Raw genomic sequence first — 19,229 nt, forward strand, 5'->3', positions numbered from 1 at the left:
GGCCATCACCTACAGTCTGGTTTGTGTTTAGCCAAAGATGGAGCCTGGGGGGTGAGGGCAAGAGGTCAATGATGTCCTTCTGATTCAAGTTTTCATCTTAAGTGGCACTTTCAACCTGACGCCCAGCACTCATGTCCCTGGGCAATGAGTCAAGTAATCAAAATAGCTCGTCTTTCCTGCATTTCACACTGTTTTTTACTATACATAATGGACAAAGCGATTTTTACCTATATAGTTGAGTTTCAGTATGGACTAAACTTAACTAAACTCCGACATTAAAGAAATCAGTGAACTAAAATGGACCTGAAGGGGCGAATTTATTTCAGTGACCATTATACCTACTACCGTAATTCTCTGCAATTTGATCTCTGGTTCCTCTGCCTTTTCTAAATACCTACTTCCCTTAGAAGAAATGGAGTAGCCCTCATAGTCAACAAGAGTCTGAAATGCTGTAGTACTTGGGTGCAATCTCAACGACAGAATGATCTCTGTTCATTTTTAAGGCAAGTCATTCAATATCACAGTAGTCCAAGGCTGTGACCCAACCACTAATGCCGAAGAAGCTGAAGCTGAACATTTCTATGAAGACTTACAAGACATTCTAGAACCAATACCAAAAAAAGATGTCCTTTTCATCATAGGGGACTGGAATGCAAAAGTAGGGAGTCAAAAGATACCTGGAATAATAGGCAAATTTGGCCTTGGAGAACAAAATCAATCAGGGCAAAGGCTAATAGCGTTTTGCCAAGAGAACGCACTGGTCACAGCAAACACATTCTTCCAACAACACAAGAGATGACTCTACACATGGACATCACCAGATGGTCAATACTGAAATCAGACTGATTATATTTTTTGCAGCCAGATGGAGAAGCTCCATACAGTCAGCAAAAACAAGACAAGGAGCTGATTATGGGTCAGATCATGAACTCCTTATTGCAAAATTCAGACTTAAATGGAAGAAAATGGGAAAAGTCACTAGGCCACTAAGGTTTCCATTCAATTCAGTTAAGTTCAGTCACTCAGAAGTGTCTGACTCTTTGTGACCCCATGGACTGCAGCATGCCAGGCTTCCCTGTCCATTGCCAACTCCCAGAGTTTACTCAAACTCAGGTCCATTGATTCAGTGATGGTATCCATCTCATCCTCTGTCATCCCCTTCTCCTCCCACCTTCAATCTTTCCCAGCATCAGGGTCTTTTCTATTGAGTCAGTTCTTTGCATCAGGTGGCCAAAGGACTGGAGTTTCAGCTTCAGCATCGGGTCCTTCCAATGAATATTCAGGACTGATTTCCTTTAGTATGACCTAAATCAAATCCCTTATGATTATTCAGTGGAAGTGACAAATAGATTCAAGGGACTAGATCTGATAAGACAGAGTGCCTGAAGAAATATGGATGGAGGTTTGTGACATTATACAGGAGGTGGTGATCAAAACCATCCCCAAGAAAAAGAAATGCAAAAAGGCAAAATGGCTGTCTTAGGAGGCCTTACAAATAGCTGAGAAAAGAAGTGAGAGGCAAAGGAGAAAGGGAAACATATACCCAACTGAATGCAGAGTTCCAAAGAACAGCAAGGAGAGATAAGGAAGCCTTCCTAAGTGAACAATGCAAAGAAATAGAGGAAAACAATACAACAGGAAAGACGAGAGATCTCATCAAGAAAATCAGAGATACTAAGGGAACATTTCACGCAAAGATGGGCACAAGAAAGGACAGAAATGGTATGGACCTAGCAGAAGATATTAAGAAGAGGTGGCAAGAATACACAGAACTATATAGAAAAGATCTTAAAACCCAGATAACCATGATGGTATGATCACTCACCTATAGCCAGACACCCTGGAGTGTGAAGTCAAGTGGGCCTTAGGTAGCATCATTATGAACAAAGTTAGTGTAGGTGATGGAATTGCTGCTGAGTTATTTCAAGTCCTAAAACATGATGCTGTTAAAGTGCTACACTCAATATGCCAGCAAATATGGAAAACTCAGCAGTGACCACAGGACTGGAAAAGGCCAGTTTTCATTTGAAACCCAAAGGAAGGCAATGTCAAAGAATGTTCAAACTACCATACAATTGTACTCATTTCACATGCCAGCAAAGTAATGCTCGAAATTCTCCAAGCGCGACTTCACCATTATGTGTACTGAGAACTTCCAGATGTTCAAGATTTAGAAAAGGCAGAGGAACCAGAGATCAAATTGCAGAGAATTACAGAAAAACATCTACTTTTGCTTCACTGACTATGCTAAAGTCTTTGACTGTGTGGATCGCAACACACTGTGGAAAATTCTGAAAGAGATGGGAATATCAGACCACCTGACTTGTCTCCTGAGTAACCTGTATGGAGGTCAAGGAGCAACAGTTAGAACCAGACCTGTAACAACGGACTGGTTCAAAATGGGGAAAGGAGTACATCAAGGCTATATATTGTTACCCTGCTTATTTAACTTATATGCAGAATACATCATGCAAAATGTTGGGCTGGACGAAGCACAAGATGGAATCAAGATTGCTGGAGTAATACCAACAATCTCAGATATGCAGAAGACACCACCCTAATGGCAGAAAGTGAAGAGGAACTGAAGAGTCTTCTGATAAAGGTCAAAGAAAGTGAAAAGGCTGGCTTAAAATTCAACATTCAAAAAACAAAGATCATTGCATACAGTCCTATCACTTCACAGTCCTTTTCACTTCACTGGGAAACAATAGAAAACAGTGATGAACTTTATTTTCTTGGGCTTCAAAATCACTGCAAGATGGTGACTGCAGCCACAAAATCAAAAGACGATTGTTCCTCAGAAGAAAAGCTGTGACTAACCTAGACAGCATATTAAAAAGCAGAGACTTTAGTTGGCCAACAAAGATCTGTCTAATCAAAGCTATGGTTTTCCCAGTAGTCATGTATGGATGTGAGAGCTGGACCGTAAAGAAAGCTAGCGCCAAAGAATTGATGCTTTTCAACTATGCTCTTGAAGAATCCCTTGGACTGCAAGGAGATCAAACCAGTCAAACCTAAAAGAAATCAAACCTGAATATTCATTGGAAGGACTGATGCTGAAACTGAAGGCCACCTGATGGGAAGAGTCGACTCATTAGAAAAGACTCTGATGTTCGAAAGACTGAAGGCAGGAGGAGAAGGGGACAACAGATGAGATGGTTGGATGTCATCACTGACTCAATGGACATTAAGTTTGAGCAAGCTCCAGGAGATGGTGAAGGACAGGGAAGCCTGGGGTACTGAAGTTTATGGGGTCACAAAGAGTCGGACAGAACTGAGTGACTGAACAATAAATGGACTAATTAAAGCAATCAAGGTTCTCTATGTAGAATGGCTATTCATTCAAGTTCATGGAGGTGACTCTTTACAGCAGCAGTGGTGGGTGTTTACACTAACAGTGGGGATCATTAGCCTACTTTCAACAAGAGGCATTCAATGTCTGGCCATCAAGAGGACTCAAGAAATTGCAGCATTTTTGTTTTTCTGGGCAGTCGAAAAAGACGATTAGTGGCAGGCCAGCAATGATTTACTCCTGACACAGACACTTCACCTGTGCAGATTCAGGAAAAAGCAGGTGGAGTGAACCTCACATTGGCTGAGTAAGTTTACCAAGGACAGACGGCTTGCCACACATTCAGGATGAGGAGTTGGGCAGCAGTGCTCTGCGTGCGTGTCACCCGTCCTTGCACCGTGAAACCCCTACCCACAGTGCTGAATGGCTAATTCAAGAACCTGCAGTTGGCTGACCTCAGGACACCGTGTTCTCCCCTAATGAAACAGCAGTGGGGAGTGACATGCGACATACCCTTTTGATATTAAAACCCACAGTTAATGGATCATAATTCACACAACTGTGAAAGGTATAAAATGCCAGTCTGTTAGCTGCACCCGTATCTCTCTGACCAGGAGAAACCAACAGGGCTCTGGTTCTATTGCATTCTTCTGGGTTCCACCAGTCTCTCTCCTGGAGTTAGACTTTGTATCTAACTCCAGAGCTCAACTGCAACAACCAAGAATGGATTTACTTCACCTCTTGCTTGTCTCCCACAGGACAAACTGCACTCAATCTAACTCCAAGATATTCTGAGCCAAACCTCAGCACTATCCGGGAAATGCTTTAAATAAAAGGACAGAAGGAAAGTAAACTTTTTGTTTGGCATTCCTAATAAACAAGTGGGTAACTTTAGTCAACATTTCCTTCTTTCTACGTAAGCTGCCCAACTGTGTGATGCAAAGACATCAAAGAAGGAAGAAAACCAAAATTTCTATTTATGCATCAGCCTTAAAAATTTTAAATGTATTATGTATGCTTTACTTTGAACATAATATATTAGTATAGTAGTACATGCAGGTAAATAATCAATGGATGTGTACACTGGTGGATACATGCTCAAAATTTTTTATCAATGGGCTGCATGATTAAAAAGGTTTTAATGTCTCTTGTTTCTTTGGCCATCCCTTACAGCTTAGTTCCTGGACAAGGGATTGAACCCAAATCCTTGGCAATGAAAGCAGAGTCCTAACCACTGGACAGCCAGGGAGTTCCTATCAAAAAAGGCTTTACTGTCTTTTATTTATTTAGCATTGCTATATATTCTTTTTTAAAAACTGAAGTATAGTTGATTTACAATATCATGCCAGTCTCTCTGCAAAGCCACAGACATGTAGCAATGAAGTCAAAGCTATATACAAAATCAGAACCTTCCCAAATAAGGAAAAAATGGCTCTGCAACCCACAGAAGATCTTGCCATAAAGATGACTTTACTACTCTGCAAATCTAGTGTCTCTGAGAGGCAGTGAATGCCTCATGTTTAGCCAGGAGCACAACTGGTTTGGGACTAGCCTATCTTTGAGCTATTCCTTTTAGTTCACAATTGCTTGTTAACTTTAGGGGGAGTCTGTATGCTAAAGAAACCACACCTGTTGAAACTTAACAAGAAAGGCGGGAGATTAATGGAATGGAAGAGACAATTTGTTCTCTGAGTGCTGCCTTTGTAGGTGTCATTTCATTTCAATTTCTATCACAGACTGATAAAACACATATATCAAAATCTTTACAGATACAAAAGCTATTTAAAAGGAACAGGATCACTTTTTGAAGAAAACTCAAGCCCACAGCACATGGCCTATTTCAGTCTCACTGCACTACAACCTTGGAATCACGTTTGTATCAATGGAGACATCTTTTTAATAGGACTATAGCCTTCAGGTCTATACCCTAGAGGACTGTGACTTAAACACAGGACAAGACTAGTAGCTCAATCTGAAATTTGTTTGGCACTGGCAGACTAACACTGCGCATGCCTGTTTTCCCAACTTTTCTACATCACTGGTTCCAACAGACAACAACAAAAACCACACACACACACACACAAATGGGACAACGGAAAATGAGTGGCAGTGGCTTTTAAGTAACAGGGCAGGGTACCTGGGATGCTCTCTAACTTTCTTCTGAGTTCTTCGTTTTCTTGTTGCAGCGAAATCACCTCCTGCTCCAGCTCTTGGCATCGGGGACAGTAGCCTTCCTCTTCCTCCTCCTCTTCCTCCTCAGGCAGCGTAGATGATGATGGGTGACCATGGGATTCAGATGTTGCTGGGGAGGTCCAGCCACCTAGTGTGTGCACGGGGGATGCTGATAGAGGATCCACATCCGCCAGGTGGCCATACTCGCTGACCGAGGAGGTGTTTGGAGTTGGAAAGCTCCCTGAGAGCAGGTAATTTTGCAGGGAGTCGGTGAAAACTCTCAAAAATGCAGAAGTTTGTTGTTTCCTTTGCATATATTGCATTTCAATGTCTAAACTGTCTGAGGTCTGACTGTGGACTCCTTTGCCAACAGGACATGGTTCCTGTCTTTCAGTGTAACTTGAGCCTTCCTGCTTCACACAAGATATCATGGATTGAGAATGGTTGGAGTCTAGAAGTTTGCCTCCACAATTTAAGAGGCTAAGGACTCGGCTGCATTGTTGAGCAAAAGCGTCCAAGATCATACGACTCTCTGAAACAGAGGAGAAGACACGTCAGAGACTGACAGCCAAGACAAGGGACAGAGGGTCCTCGACTTGGAGCTCAACGCTCAGAAATGTCAGAACCATGGACTTCTACTCTCTGCTGCACACCGGTGTGACACAGTGAGTCCACATGTACCTGGATGCACAGCTTCCTGCTGCTCCTGATGAGCCACCCCAACTCGATTCTGGGAAATGGCTGGATGCGACTGGGGCACCGAATAGAGTCCCCCTCTCTATGGCATCGGCTGGCCTGCACAGCTCCAAACTTACACCTTTGGCTTCATTAACATTCTCAATCTAATGAATCAAGCCAGCCCTGCAGACTCAACTCCTCATTGACAGGGGAGCTTACAGCAATCATTACCACTATTTCTGGAGTGCCCTCATGCCCTTGCTATTAATCAGCTGATACAATCCCCACTGAGAGTACATTGCTCCCAGATGCAAACTGGAGAAGAACGAGAGGTGAAGTGCTCACTAAACACCCAAGATAAAACAAGGAGTGGGCCTATGAGGCAAATGAGGAGGAGCCCCAAAGCAACACTGTGTCATCCACCATCTGGGTTGGTAATTCTTTCCTGTATCTGATACCTTAGCCTGATCTATAGCAGCAGCATCTGAAAAGCAACAGTGCCCTTCTCAGGGCTTCTCCCACCAAATCTCTTAACTGGCATGCACAGACAGGGCCAGTCAGTTTCCACAAATGTATTCCAAAGCGTGTTAACTGTCAATCAGTGGAAAGCAAAAAACGGATAGAAAGCAATCAGTTCACCTCAAAAAGAAAAAATATGGAAAGGCCCCCGCTCCCTGCCCCAGTCAATATTGTGAAAATGTGACTCAATGTTGTCAGTCTAAGAGTTCTGAAAATTCACCCTAAATGTAAGCGCTACATCAACATTCTCTTCTTTGTAGACCACCACCCAGAATGGGCAATTTATAAAAACCCAGAGAGATATTTTTTTAGGGTTTATATTTGGCAATGAGGGTGCCTCTTATTTCCTCTCCCCTCTATGTAAAATAGTGGCAACAAACAAAACACTGTAGATTCTAGATGCCAATATCTATTGTTTATTATAGAAATACAACTAGTCACTGAAGGACTGATGCTGAAGCTCCAATACTTTGGCCACTTGATGCAAAGAGCCTACTCATTAGAAAAGACCCTGACGTTGGGAAAGATTGAAAGCAGCACAAGGGGACAAGAGGATGAGATGGTGGGATGGCATTACTGACTCAGTGGACATGAGTTTGAGCAAGCTTCGGGAGATGGTAACGATAGGGAAGCCTGGCGTGCCACAGTCCACGGGGTCTCAGAGTCGGACAAGACTTGGTGCCTGAAACAACTAGTTGCTTGTTGTCCCTGGAAATGTTGTCTAGCTGTATCTTTACCAAGGAAAAAAAGACCTTTAAAAGTGAAAAATGGTGAGATGCTCAAGGGTTTCTTTGGGGACAACAAACCAGAATAATTGTGATTTAAGAAAATTGATTTCTCTAGAAAACCCAGGTTAACGACCAGTAAAACCAACCTTTTGAAATCTCCATGCAGCACGTCATGCTCTTCTTTGTTTTTTCTTACTAGCTTTCCTAAAGTAACTAAGATATCAGGGGGAGGGGGACAAGTCTCCTTTTCTAACTATCTATCTAAGGCCCAGAGTACACAGGAAGCACCCCTCACATCTCCCACATCTATAAAACGCTACCATTCATAAACCCTCAGGAAAAATGACAAGTCAGAACACAGAGGCCAGTACTCTTCAGCTCAGCAGACCTAAGAGACTGTATATTCCATGAGTGGACTGGAGCTTGAGGGCCAGCCCAGCATCTCACGAAATATTTACTGAATACATGCGGGGACTCTTGCAGATAAAACAGTATCTTAGTTTACAGCATTTGTATTCTCACCCTGAATCCCACAAATATGAGGCACAGGCCTGCTTTTTAACCACAATTACTTTGAGTGCTGAAGAACTAGATGCCAGGTATAGTTTTAGTCTAGAGCTGACTGATGGGCTGTGAAACTTGACCCAAGTAGCAGCTGAGATAAAGTTGGCTTGCTACTTTGGAGAAAAGGGGATGTGTATATGGGAACTATCTTTCCTACACCAAACACTGGAAGTCATGATCACTCTGCCCACAGCCTGGTGGAAAGAAAGAAATGAACTCATGATTTGAACTGAAATGTAATTGAGAAAGACTTCAAATAGTTGGGCATTATATTTTACAATGGCCAAAACTGAATAAATCAGAAAGTTAACAGCTGAACCATACAAGTGGGGAGGTTTAAGATGTTGCATTCTCATTTTTTACTCCCAGGTTTTTGTTCTTTTATTAGTGAAATCAAAGGACAATATTGATTGGGGATTCTCAATTCTGGCACATTAGCAGTTTTCATTCATTTAATCCTATAATCCCATTTCAGACCTGAAGTTGTATTTACTGTATGCATTTTAATCAGAATAGTCCCAATCGATTCATAGCCTATACACCTTTAATACAACCTTGATGAAACAAAATATGAAAAGAAAGATTAAAACAGAAATGCTTAAAAAAAAAACAGCTTGAATATATTTGTCCAGTGTCCTAAAAGGAGTTCAGTTGTCTGAATACTGATAAATCACACTACGGTATAGATTTTAAGGGGGAAAAAAATCTGATGTATAGACAAGCGTGATTTGTTTTCTTAACTGAAGGAGAAACTCCTAATATGTTGAGAAAAAGTCATTATGTATTATGCTATTATGGATAATGTATTAAAGTGCATTCAGAACCTCAGAGAATAGTTACAGCCACAAAACAGTTCTTGTCTGCAGTTTTTCTGAATGTTTTATTCAGAATTTGTTCTCAGAACTGATATATGTAAAAATAGCCACTGTAGCCATTAAAAGGCTGAATTTTCTTCTTTTCAGTACCTTATAATATTTGAATAGTATTTTATGTCAATACATTGAAGAGTGCGATGAAAAATGTTACTATTATATTTGGTGGAAAACAGCAAATCTTTCCACTCAACATATATTGCAGCCAGCAATACTTCACCTTTCCAGACAAAATATAATTAGAAATGTAGGTACTGTGTGATGCCCCTTATTGCTAAGAAATGGAGAAAAGTTCTGTTTTTATATGAACACAGTTGTATGACACACTGATCCATGATTCTTAATTGAGCAAAGTGTGAACGTGTATTTTAAATTTTTTGAACTTTTTTACCCCCACTAGTCACAGAATGTTCCACTCAAGTGTTAGCAAGGCAGTACAAAGTCAACAGATTACAGAGAGGCTTTAACACAACTTACTTTATCCCTAACTTCTCTAAAATGAAAGATCATAAAATGTTTTTTAAAAACCACAATCATAAAACACTCTAAAATGACCATGTTTTTCAAATTTGCTTTATTGTGAAACCTGTCAGGAGATAACACCATGTTGCAAATTGTGCCTAGTCTGATTCCAGAATCTGAACCCATGATTATTTTTGTAATTCAAAAAGTCATTTCTAGAAATTCTTCAGAATTTAAGAGGTTTAATCCATCCTAAATCTGGTAAGTGAAGAGGGATGGGAACTCAGCAATGAAACACAGGCTCCCTATTTTAACATCCTTCTTTGTAAGTAAAGCCTTGAATGGAATTTGCCCATCACAGCAGATCCCCAAGAGTATTCTGTTTCTATGAAGGAGATCACAGTAGTCAAGATTAGTGGTAACCTTTTGATTTTAGCCCAGTGAAGGGTGAAATATATTAATATTAAAAATGCAGAAGCAGAAAAAAATTTCTGTGACCTATACTACCACATATCCATATATTTATTACAATCTACTAAAAGGATTTCCAACTAGCTCAAAATAGATGATTTTCTTAAAACATTAATATAACTTCTATGAGAGGACTTTGTGGCATAGAAAATAGAAGTTACAAAATGAAAGCATCTCTGGAAGCATCATCCTGTTCTTAAATCAATTTACTACTGTATGTCTTTAAAAAAATGCCATCAGTTTTTTTCCCCTAATGGCAAACATCAACACAGCAAAACAGGATGCAATTTTTCTAAATAAATAAATCAATGATGTGTCAAAAATTAACAGATGAGTTAATATACTCGGTGCTATCAAAACCAGATGGTGCTTCCTAATATTCATCCTGCTCAGTCAATCCCTGAATATTTTCTGGACCATCGGTATATAAAATAGGATGCTGCTATTTGTGATGGCAAACAAAAGCAATCATGCCTGCCAAGCACATACTATAACAGGCAGCATTTCAGCTCTGCTAGACAGAAAGTAATTAGAATGCTTTTAATGTCCAAAAGAATGATGCTGATAGGCTGCCACAGATGTGTAGATTTATGAATATTTATATGGTGGTTTATAGCTGACACTTTTATCAGTTGAAGAAGATAAAATATCTGCCTGACTCAAAAGCTTGACAGTCAGGTTAATAAAATCTCATTAAAGAGAATGACCTATGCAATTATATAGGATTTATTGTAATTCATTTTTGATTGTACTCTGCTTAAAGATGCAATTTCCCATTTCCTGATGCCAAATTTAGGCTGCATATCAAGATGTACGTGGGTTTTAACTCTAAGCCTCCCACAGAGGAAAAATATGCTTTTAGAACCATGGTATATTACCCCTTTTAAGGAAAATTATTCTCTTCAGGAGATTTTATAAGAACACTGAAAAATCTATTTTAAATCACGTGTCTCCTCTCAATGGTTTATGGCCCTTAATGGCAAATAAGGTTCATTTCAACCCTTTCATCTTTTCACAGCATTTACTCTGGACACTCAGTTATCTCTCTTCCATCCTTCACTTATTTCATCTCATTGATGTTTTGATTATTTTCAGTTTACCGGGTGGCCTGAGACATTGCAATAACACTGCAGGGAGGGTGCAACAAGCAAATCACCACCCTGCCTCCACTCCGCCAAGTATGCTCACATGGCTGGCGGGGCACACATGCTCATTGGTTCAAAGCGGCACCACTAGTTCCTCAAAGGGCCAATCATCTCTTCAGGCGCCTTTCCTTCTGAGGGCCACTCACACACCGTGCCCGTTAAGAGATGGCTTTGTCCCCAGTGATTAATATTATGACCACAATTCATGATGTCTAGTTCTAAGGTCTGTTTTTGTTTGTTTGTTTGTTTTTTTGCCCCTGACCATTTCCCAAGAACTAACTCTCTGGAAAAGACCCTGATGCTGGGAAAGACTGAAGGCAGGAGAAGGGGATGATGGAGGATGAGATGGTTGGATGTTGTCACCGACTCAATGGACATGAGTTTGAACCAGCTCCAGGAGTTGATGATGGACAGGGAAGCCTGGTGTGCTGCAGCCCATGGGGGTCCCAAAGAGTCGGACACGACTGAGCCACTAAACTGATCTTCCTTACTGCGAGGAAGAAACCTACAACCCAATTCCTGTCCTTCCAACAAGCACATGGCATCCTATTCTTGGGGCTATCAAGCTTGCCACTTCATGAGCTCTCTTTAAAAAAAGAAATGTTGAAAATAAAGGGCAATAAGAAATACAGGGAATCTGAGGAGCATCGGCAAACTCCTTTTCACACTTTTAGAATCAGTGACATGATTTCCACCTGGGGACAGAGACAGACTAAACAGGACATTAAACACTGAGAGAGGACATTCAGAACAAGGCAAGAAGGAAAAACAAAACAAAACAACAAAAACTCTTTATGGATAAGAGTGGGGAAACTGCCAGAGTAGAAGGGACCCTGGGAAGGACAGCAAGTAACTGGTGCAGAAAACAGAATACAGGAAAAACAGCAGGAAAAAGTAAGGTTAAAACTATGGATGAACATGAAAATGAAAGGGGGCAGACTTATACTGTCTTAAAAAAGGTAGAAGACTGAAAAACAGTCAGCAAAGTCTAAAAGGAGAAAGCAAGATGAGATTAAAGACTGAAGTGGGTGGATAAAGAGGGGGAAACCCCTAATGAACACGATGGCTTGGAGGTTGTGCAAAGGAGTACACAAAGCACAGAATATGGGAAAAAGACCCAAACTTCTGAATAAGAAAGCAGAGCTAGGAAATTAACAAGGAATGACCATGAAGTAGTTTGAAAGAAAACCAGAACCCAAACCCAGAAAGCACACAAACCTCACTAAGAAAAGGGGAAAACACTAGAAAAATGAGGAAAATGAAAGGAGAGCCTAACAACGAATACAAAAGCACAACAGAATACAAATACAGGGAAAAAAAAAAAACCTCCTGCAAACAATGAGGACATCCACACAAGAACCCCTCCAAATCAGTGAGGGATGTGACAGGACAAGTCTTCACTATAACCTATAATTAGATTTTCTTTCTCAAAACCAATCCTTCATGTGTCAAAATATTGACAAACAACAGAACAGGAGCTTAGGCTTCTATAACTCATTTCAAGACGATGCTCCTATTTTTCATTAGGAAAAAAAAAAACAACAAAAAACCACCTTTGGATTCACTTATATGCAAGATTCGGAGGGCTCCAAAGTGCCGTAAAAGGCCTGAGCAGGAACTTTTTAGTTCCGAGGAGGGGGATAAACGGGGCTGCGCGTCCTCAGGAAGCACAGTGCACCCTTGGGCGCAGGCCCCAGGCTGCGGCCTCTCCCGTCAGCCCGCCTCCCTCCCCGCAGCTGGGCAGGAGGGCCGGCTTTTACCAGAAGTCTCGTACCCGGGGTGAGTGCTCCCCGAAAGGCATTTCTGAGGGGCCCGGGCCCAGAAAGCTCGAGAGGCGCGGGATCACGGCGCGCAGCAGCGCCCACCCGGCGCGGGGAGGGCGGGCGGGCGGCGGGACCTGGGGCGCCCGGGGTTCTCGGGGCTGGGGGAGGGGCAGGAGTCTCCGTCCCTGAAGTCGCGGCCGCCCGCCCCACCCGCGTGACTGGTGCCGGGGGAGCCCCGCGTCTTACAGCCACCCGCGGGGACCCTGGGGTGGGTGGGAAAGGGGCAGGCAGAGACCGCGCGCGCTCGCACGGACGAAACCAAACGGCCCTAGGGCCCGCTGAGTGACCGCGACAGAGCGAGGGAGAAAGAGAACCAGAGAGCAGACGGGGAGGAAAGACGAGAAGCAAACGGAGGGGAAGTGAGAGAGAAACGGAAGAAGCAGAAGGAAAAAGTGAAGCCGCAGAGAGGGAGGGCTTCCTCGAGAGTCGCCCAAGAGCGCCAGCTTCTCCCGGGGCGGCCGCCGCTGCCACCCGAGGGTGTCCCGCCCCCACTCCCAGCCCGCGCGCGGCCCCCGGCTCCCCCGCCACCAGCCAGGTCGCCCATCGCCACCGCCGCGTTCCCCGGGCGCCGAGCGGGAGGCGAGCGGCGGAGACACCTGTTAGGAGGTGCGCGCGCGCCGTCGGAAGCCCGGGACGCGGCGGCGGGGGCGGCCGGGAAGCGCCAGAAGTTGCCGCCGCGCGTGGAGGCCTCCGGGGTGCGCTCGGATGTCCGAATCCTCCCTCAGCCGTGTGCGCGCCCCCTGCCCACACCCGCTCTCCCCTCGCGGCCCTCCCGCTGGGCCCAGCGCGCCGCAGGCTCTCCGCGGTCCCTGGGCTTCTCCTTCCCGGGGCCCCACCCCTCCCCCCGGACGTGGCGGGACGGAAAGTTGCGCCCAAGAGTTGGTACCTGCGCTGAGCTCCAGACTGGCGCCGTCGCCGCCCGTGCTGCTGCTGCCCGCGGCGGCCGCCGGGCTCGACCCGTACCTGACGACGGCGGCGAAAGAGGAGGATGATGACGCGGCGGGGGCCGCGGGCGGCGGCGCCGTAGTCCTCAGGTGGCCCTGGGACGCGGCGGGCGTGCCGGACGGAGACGACGACGACGCGGCGGCGGTGGCCCGGCCGGGCCCAGGGGGGAAAGATCCCTGCGCCTGGAACTGCTGCGGCGGCGGCGGCTCGCTGCTGCTGATGGAGACCGCGGCGTGCGGGGCGAAGGGCGGCGGGGGCGGCCGCACGTGCGGCAGCTCCACCAGGGTGGGTCGCTCGTAGCGCTTGGCCAGCGCGGGCCTCTTGCCGGGGAACGTCTTGAGGACGCTGTAGGGGCCGCGCTGCTTGTAGATTTTGGGGACGCTGGGCCCCTCCTCTGCCGGCTGCATCTCTTCCTCCATCCTGCGCCTCCCGGCCGCTTCCCGGCCGCACGCCCCCTCGGCGCCCGGCGCCGGGCTCCGAAGATGCCGCTGCCGCCCGCCCGCCGGCTCTGCCCGGGTGCGCGCGTGTGGGAGGGTGGGTGTCTGTGCCGCGGCCGCCGTCACCACCGCCGCCTGTCGCGAAGCCTGGCATCGCCGAACCCCTGCGCGGGGGGCTGCCGCCCGAGCCCTGATTGACAGGCTGCCTCGCCAATGCCTGGAGGGAGAAAGGAGGTAAAGAGCAAGTGTTTAGGGTAATATCTGCTAATGATAATGGGGGCGGGGGCGGAGCCTGGTGCCGCCGCTGCCGCCCGCGTGGTCGCCGAGCCTGGTGTGCGCCTCCGACGGGGGAAGGGAAGGAAAGAGCCGGGACCCCGAGGGCGTCCTGCTAACAGCGCGAGGTTCTGGCCGGGACGAGACTTCGGATCCCCGTGCACTTGAGGCTCCTGCTGTTATGGGCGGGGCCCGGTTTTCGGAAGGAGCTCTTGGCGACCCCTGCACGACCCCAAACTCTCCGCTTGCACCCAGCTGGGAGTAGCTGGGGCTGGGCGGGACGGGGTAGCTGGAGTGCGTTTGTACCTTGGGAAGATAATACACCGCGTTCTTCTGCCTATGGAAAATTGCTCCGCCAGCCTTCTGAGAAGAACATCTTGAAGACTTGACCCAGGTTGCTGCGAGTTGTTTGCGCGCCCAGGGACTTTTGTCTATATCCAGCTCATGGCCTTCGAGTTCATGTTGTCATAAGAAAACACAGAGCATCAGACTTTTACATTATGTCATTAGATTCCTATGAGAGGGCATAAAATAATCCGTTTCCCCATTCTACAGATGAGAAAACTGAGGCTCTTTGAGGAAATTGCACATAGATACTCAAGTGTGTGGCCGAGTTGCATAGATGTACCCAGATGTGCAAATTCTCACTTCTTGTAGACTCTGCAATTTAGGGGAAAAAATATGACCTGATACCCCCTTTGGGGATGGTGATTAGATACAACAATATCGTTTGTGTGTGTGTGTGTGTGTGTGTGTCTGTGTGTGTGTCTGTGTGTCTGTGTGTCTGTGTCTGTGTGTGTGCCCTTGTTGGACCAAAATTGTGTCTGTGTGTCTGTGAGTGTGTGTCCGTGTGTGTGTGTGTGTGTGTGCCCTTGTTGGACCAAAATTGCCCAAAAGCTCTGGCTCTCTGCGTTGCCCAGGCAGCTCCTCACTGTGTCTGGGGCCACCAGGGCAGGGTTTCTGGACGGCACAAAATTTCAGTAGTTGAATGAGGGAAGCGCCTCTGTGGTTCAGAGAAGGATCCCTTGGGCTAGAGATGTCTTCAAATCTAGAGGACTGCCCTGGCTTCTCCCAGCCATTTTGGGAACAAATCACCCCTCCCCTAGGTTAACTCCAATATCAGCAACTCCCTCCCAGGTTTGGTTTCTAGCCTTCAATCTTCACTCTCCAGGTTAGAATTCTGGGTACGTCTCCTCCTTGATGTGTGACTGTCATCTCTCCACTGTGAAGTTAGTTTCCTTTTCAGAGCTTTCCTTTTAGTCTTGGAAAAGTGACCTATTTTCTTCTTCTCCGGGTTGAGGACCTTGGTCTCTCATTCGCCAGACTTCTCTTCCTCTGGAAACCTTCTCTCTCTTTGCAGGATCAGCTTCTGCATTCCTCCACCCTCCATAGTCTCCCTCTTTCCTGCGGCATCCTCAGATCCTGCTGCGGTTTTCTCCCCTCCATTTATTAGAGATGAAATAAATAATGCCATAAATAAAAGTATTTGGGAGTCCAGGAACTGTCAGGGCTGATTAGGGCATAGAGGACATTTTCTTTCTCATTATGCAAAAGCATTTCATGGGGAAATAAAAGAGGTTTCATTGTAACTCATGCATGTCATATTTCAAGGAATTCAAGATATTAATCATATTTAACATTATTTGCAACGTTTCTTCCTGGCTTCTGAAAACTGCTAAATGAGGACACGTGGATCAGTAAGAAAAAGGGAGACAAGCATGAGAGGGACAGTTAAGAAATAATGAAATGCTGGTGAAAGACAGGGAAAGAGAATGAGATGCCAGGGAGATGTTTCTTAGGCACATAAGTGAAAAATGGGGGAGCTTCTTCTCAGAGGTGAGACAGCTGAAATTGAATGATACACTGGAGGAAATAAATGATAACAAACCTCCCCATACTTTTCTTTCTATAAAGCAGTTCTGAATTTTGCATTGAAATGTTTTCCTCCCACTTTACTCCCAGATAATTTGCCAATAAGTCCTGGCTTTTGAAAAGAAATTGGGTGGTGCCAGTGTGAGTAGGTAGGGGGTGGCTAGAGGGGAGAAATTCATCAGTTCTACTACTGAAGAAATAATTTCCTATACCTGGGAGCTTTTTCTTCTCTTATGTATTTTTAATTTGTATCAGCCTTACCACTTAAGCACTTTAAGAGACTGGGAACAGTACTTCTGTTGTTATAGTTTACCAATGAAAGGATCTGCCATTCTGTATGTTGAAAAGTGAATGTTTCTATAAAACTGAATGGTAAAATTAGTGGTTTAGCTAAAAAAAATGAAACCCTAGAGGAAAAATATTAAAATTTTTTAAATGACCAGCTTTTAGATCCACATGCTAGCAGTCACCTATGTCTGGATCCATAGAAAAATGAAGTGCTTAATAATCACGTTTTAGAAAATGAAATGGGCATTTACTCCCAAGTGTGGAGTTGAACTCAATTTTAAAATTGTAAGTGACCACTGTTCCCTGCCTGGGGTTGTACGTACCTGAGTATTGTATATAAGTGTAATATATTGAGGTTTTATAAAATCACTGGCAGCACTTTTGTAAGCATCTTACTGTAAATTTTAGTCCAAATTATCAGATAGTGATTTTGCTGATATCCTCTCTTTAGGGTCTCAGGGGCTGACGGGATGGTAATTACACCCATGCTTTAAATCTTTTTATATATTTACTCTTACTTAAAAAAAAAAGATAGTGAACTTTTAAAAAGCCAAGTGGCTATTTATGGATAGGGTGATTTTTTGACTGGCAGCATGTCAATTCCTTGAGCCATCCAGAATATAGCTTTTAAATAATGTCAGCCATGGGAAATGCTTTTTATTGCACCAATTTCAATGATATTTAATGAGCTTCTGATTGACTGTTTGATCTCCCAATGTTTTGTGCTACTTTTAATTCATTTCGTATAATAGAAAAAAAAAGTAATTGGAATAAAATTTTGTGACAAGATAATGACCTTCCACTTTGAAATTAAATGTCTGATTAGCTTCAACATTTTAATGCTGAGATGATATTGCAGCAGGAACAGGGGTGTGCGTACTATCACTCGGTGGAAAATGACTGAGGAATGCTCCTTTACTTTTCCCATTTGCATAGTAGAAAGGGCACGGTAGCCACTTAATCATAAGCTCACCGTCCTAGAGGGACCAAAATGGTCTTTTATTCTTGTGCTTGAGTCTCTGCCCATAGCTTTACTAAGACCCTGTCAAGTGGTTGTATAAACCATGCTTAAATACCTCCAGTGATGAGGACTTCACTACTTCTAGGAGCATCATTCACCCAGGGATTTATTCAACAAATATTTATTGAGTGCCTACTATGTGCCTGGGATCTTTCTAGGCAGTGGACGATACTCATGCTAAGTGGCTTTGGTTGAAACCACATGGACTGTAGCCCTTCAGGCTCCTCTGTCCATAGGATTTCCCAGGCAAGAATACTGGAGTGGGTTGCCTTTCCCTTCTCTAGGGGATTCTCTTGACCCAGGGATCAAACTCAAGTCTCTTGAGTTTGCAGGTAGGTTCTTTACCAATAGCACCACCTGGTAAGCTCTGGATATAGTGGAGCCAAATGTCCAGATCCTATTATGATAGAATTGGGGTGGGCAGGTAGTAAATAATCAAGTAGCTAGCTGAATGATATTAATATATTTATATAACAAATATATATTTATAAAAATATAAATTATTATGCTTATATGTTATATTTAAAATGTTAAATAATATATAATGCATAATAACACTATTATTATTATTTCAGATAGAAATAATTATTAAAAAAACAGCATGGGGGTGTTACTTTTGATAGGGTGATTGAGAAGAGTTGTTTGAGGTGGAACCATCCAGTTGAGAATTACTCCTAAAAAAGAGTCATCCATCAGAAGAGTCTAAAGGAAATCAGTCCTGAATATTCATTCGAAAGACTGAAGCTGAAGTTGAAACTCCAATGCTTTGGCCACCTGATGCGAAGAACTGACTCATCTGAAAAGACCCCGATGCTAGGAAAGATTGAATGCGGGAGGAAAAGGGGATGACAGAGGATGAGATGGTTGGATGGCTTCACTGACTCGGTGGACATGAATCTGAGTAAAATCCGAGAGTTGGTGATGGACAGGGAAGCCTGGCATGCTGCAGCCCATGGGGTCGCAAAGAGTCAGACACAACTGAGCAACTGAACTGAACTGAACTGATGAGAAGAGCAGTCTAGGCTGAGGGACAGTAGTTGTGGAGCCATAAGGCAGGAACAGGCTTGAAGTTCTCAGGGAGCTGGAAAAAGGGCCAGTAGTCCTGGTGTCCTGCCAAAGGGTAGAGTGAGGAGATGAGGTCCAAGAGGCAGGCTGGGCAGGGCCTTATCCGTCGGAGGAAATGTTTGGGATTCATTCTGAAAGCAGTTGGGAAGCTTGGGGGCAGTTAAGGTGGGGAGTAACATGACCAGATTTATGTTTTTAAAAGATAATTTTCAGAAAAGGTAAAATCATGACTCCCATACATAAAAATGAACAGATGTTAAAGCTTTTATTTAACTTGCTCAATGCCATCATAGTATTCAAAGGACAATTTGATGTGGAAAAAGGAATGCTGAATTGAATGCATAAATATTTAGTGTATGTTAGTTGGTTTTCCCACGAGGGATATGGGTGACCGCTGAAAGGGAACCTCTACCATGAAGGAAGGTTTGTGTATCTATCAGTTATCTAAACTTTCAAAATTGTAAAAATAGTTCAAAGACGATGAAAGAGTAGATTCAGATAACTGGGGAAGGTGTGCTGTACGTAGACAATGCAGTTTTCCAATGAAATACAATTTACTTCCTGCAACAGTTTGTAAAAAAAACCTTTTAATTTTGACAGTT

General features: G+C 44.2%; 1 protein-coding gene across 2 annotated transcripts in view; it reads right to left on the reverse strand.

Moving 5' to 3' along the window:
* BEND4 (BEN domain containing 4) overlaps window positions 1-14,090 on the reverse strand; it is a 30,144-nt gene extending 16,054 nt beyond the window's left edge. For both annotated transcript variants that reach the window (XM_069594043.1, XM_069594042.1), the window contains exons 1-2: window positions 13,613-14,090; window positions 5,430-5,996 (exon numbers count right to left, since the gene is read on the reverse strand). In XM_069594043.1, coding sequence (XP_069450144.1) covers window positions 5,430-5,996; window positions 13,613-14,090 — 1,045 coding nt within the window. The remainder of the gene's footprint in view (window positions 1-5,429; window positions 5,997-13,612) is intronic.
* Window positions 14,091-19,229: the final 5,139 nt, after the last annotated feature.

The sequence above is a fragment of the Ovis canadensis genome, chromosome 6 (assembly GCF_042477335.2).
Source record: "Ovis canadensis isolate MfBH-ARS-UI-01 breed Bighorn chromosome 6, ARS-UI_OviCan_v2, whole genome shotgun sequence".
NCBI lineage: Eukaryota > Metazoa > Chordata > Mammalia > Artiodactyla > Bovidae > Ovis > Ovis canadensis.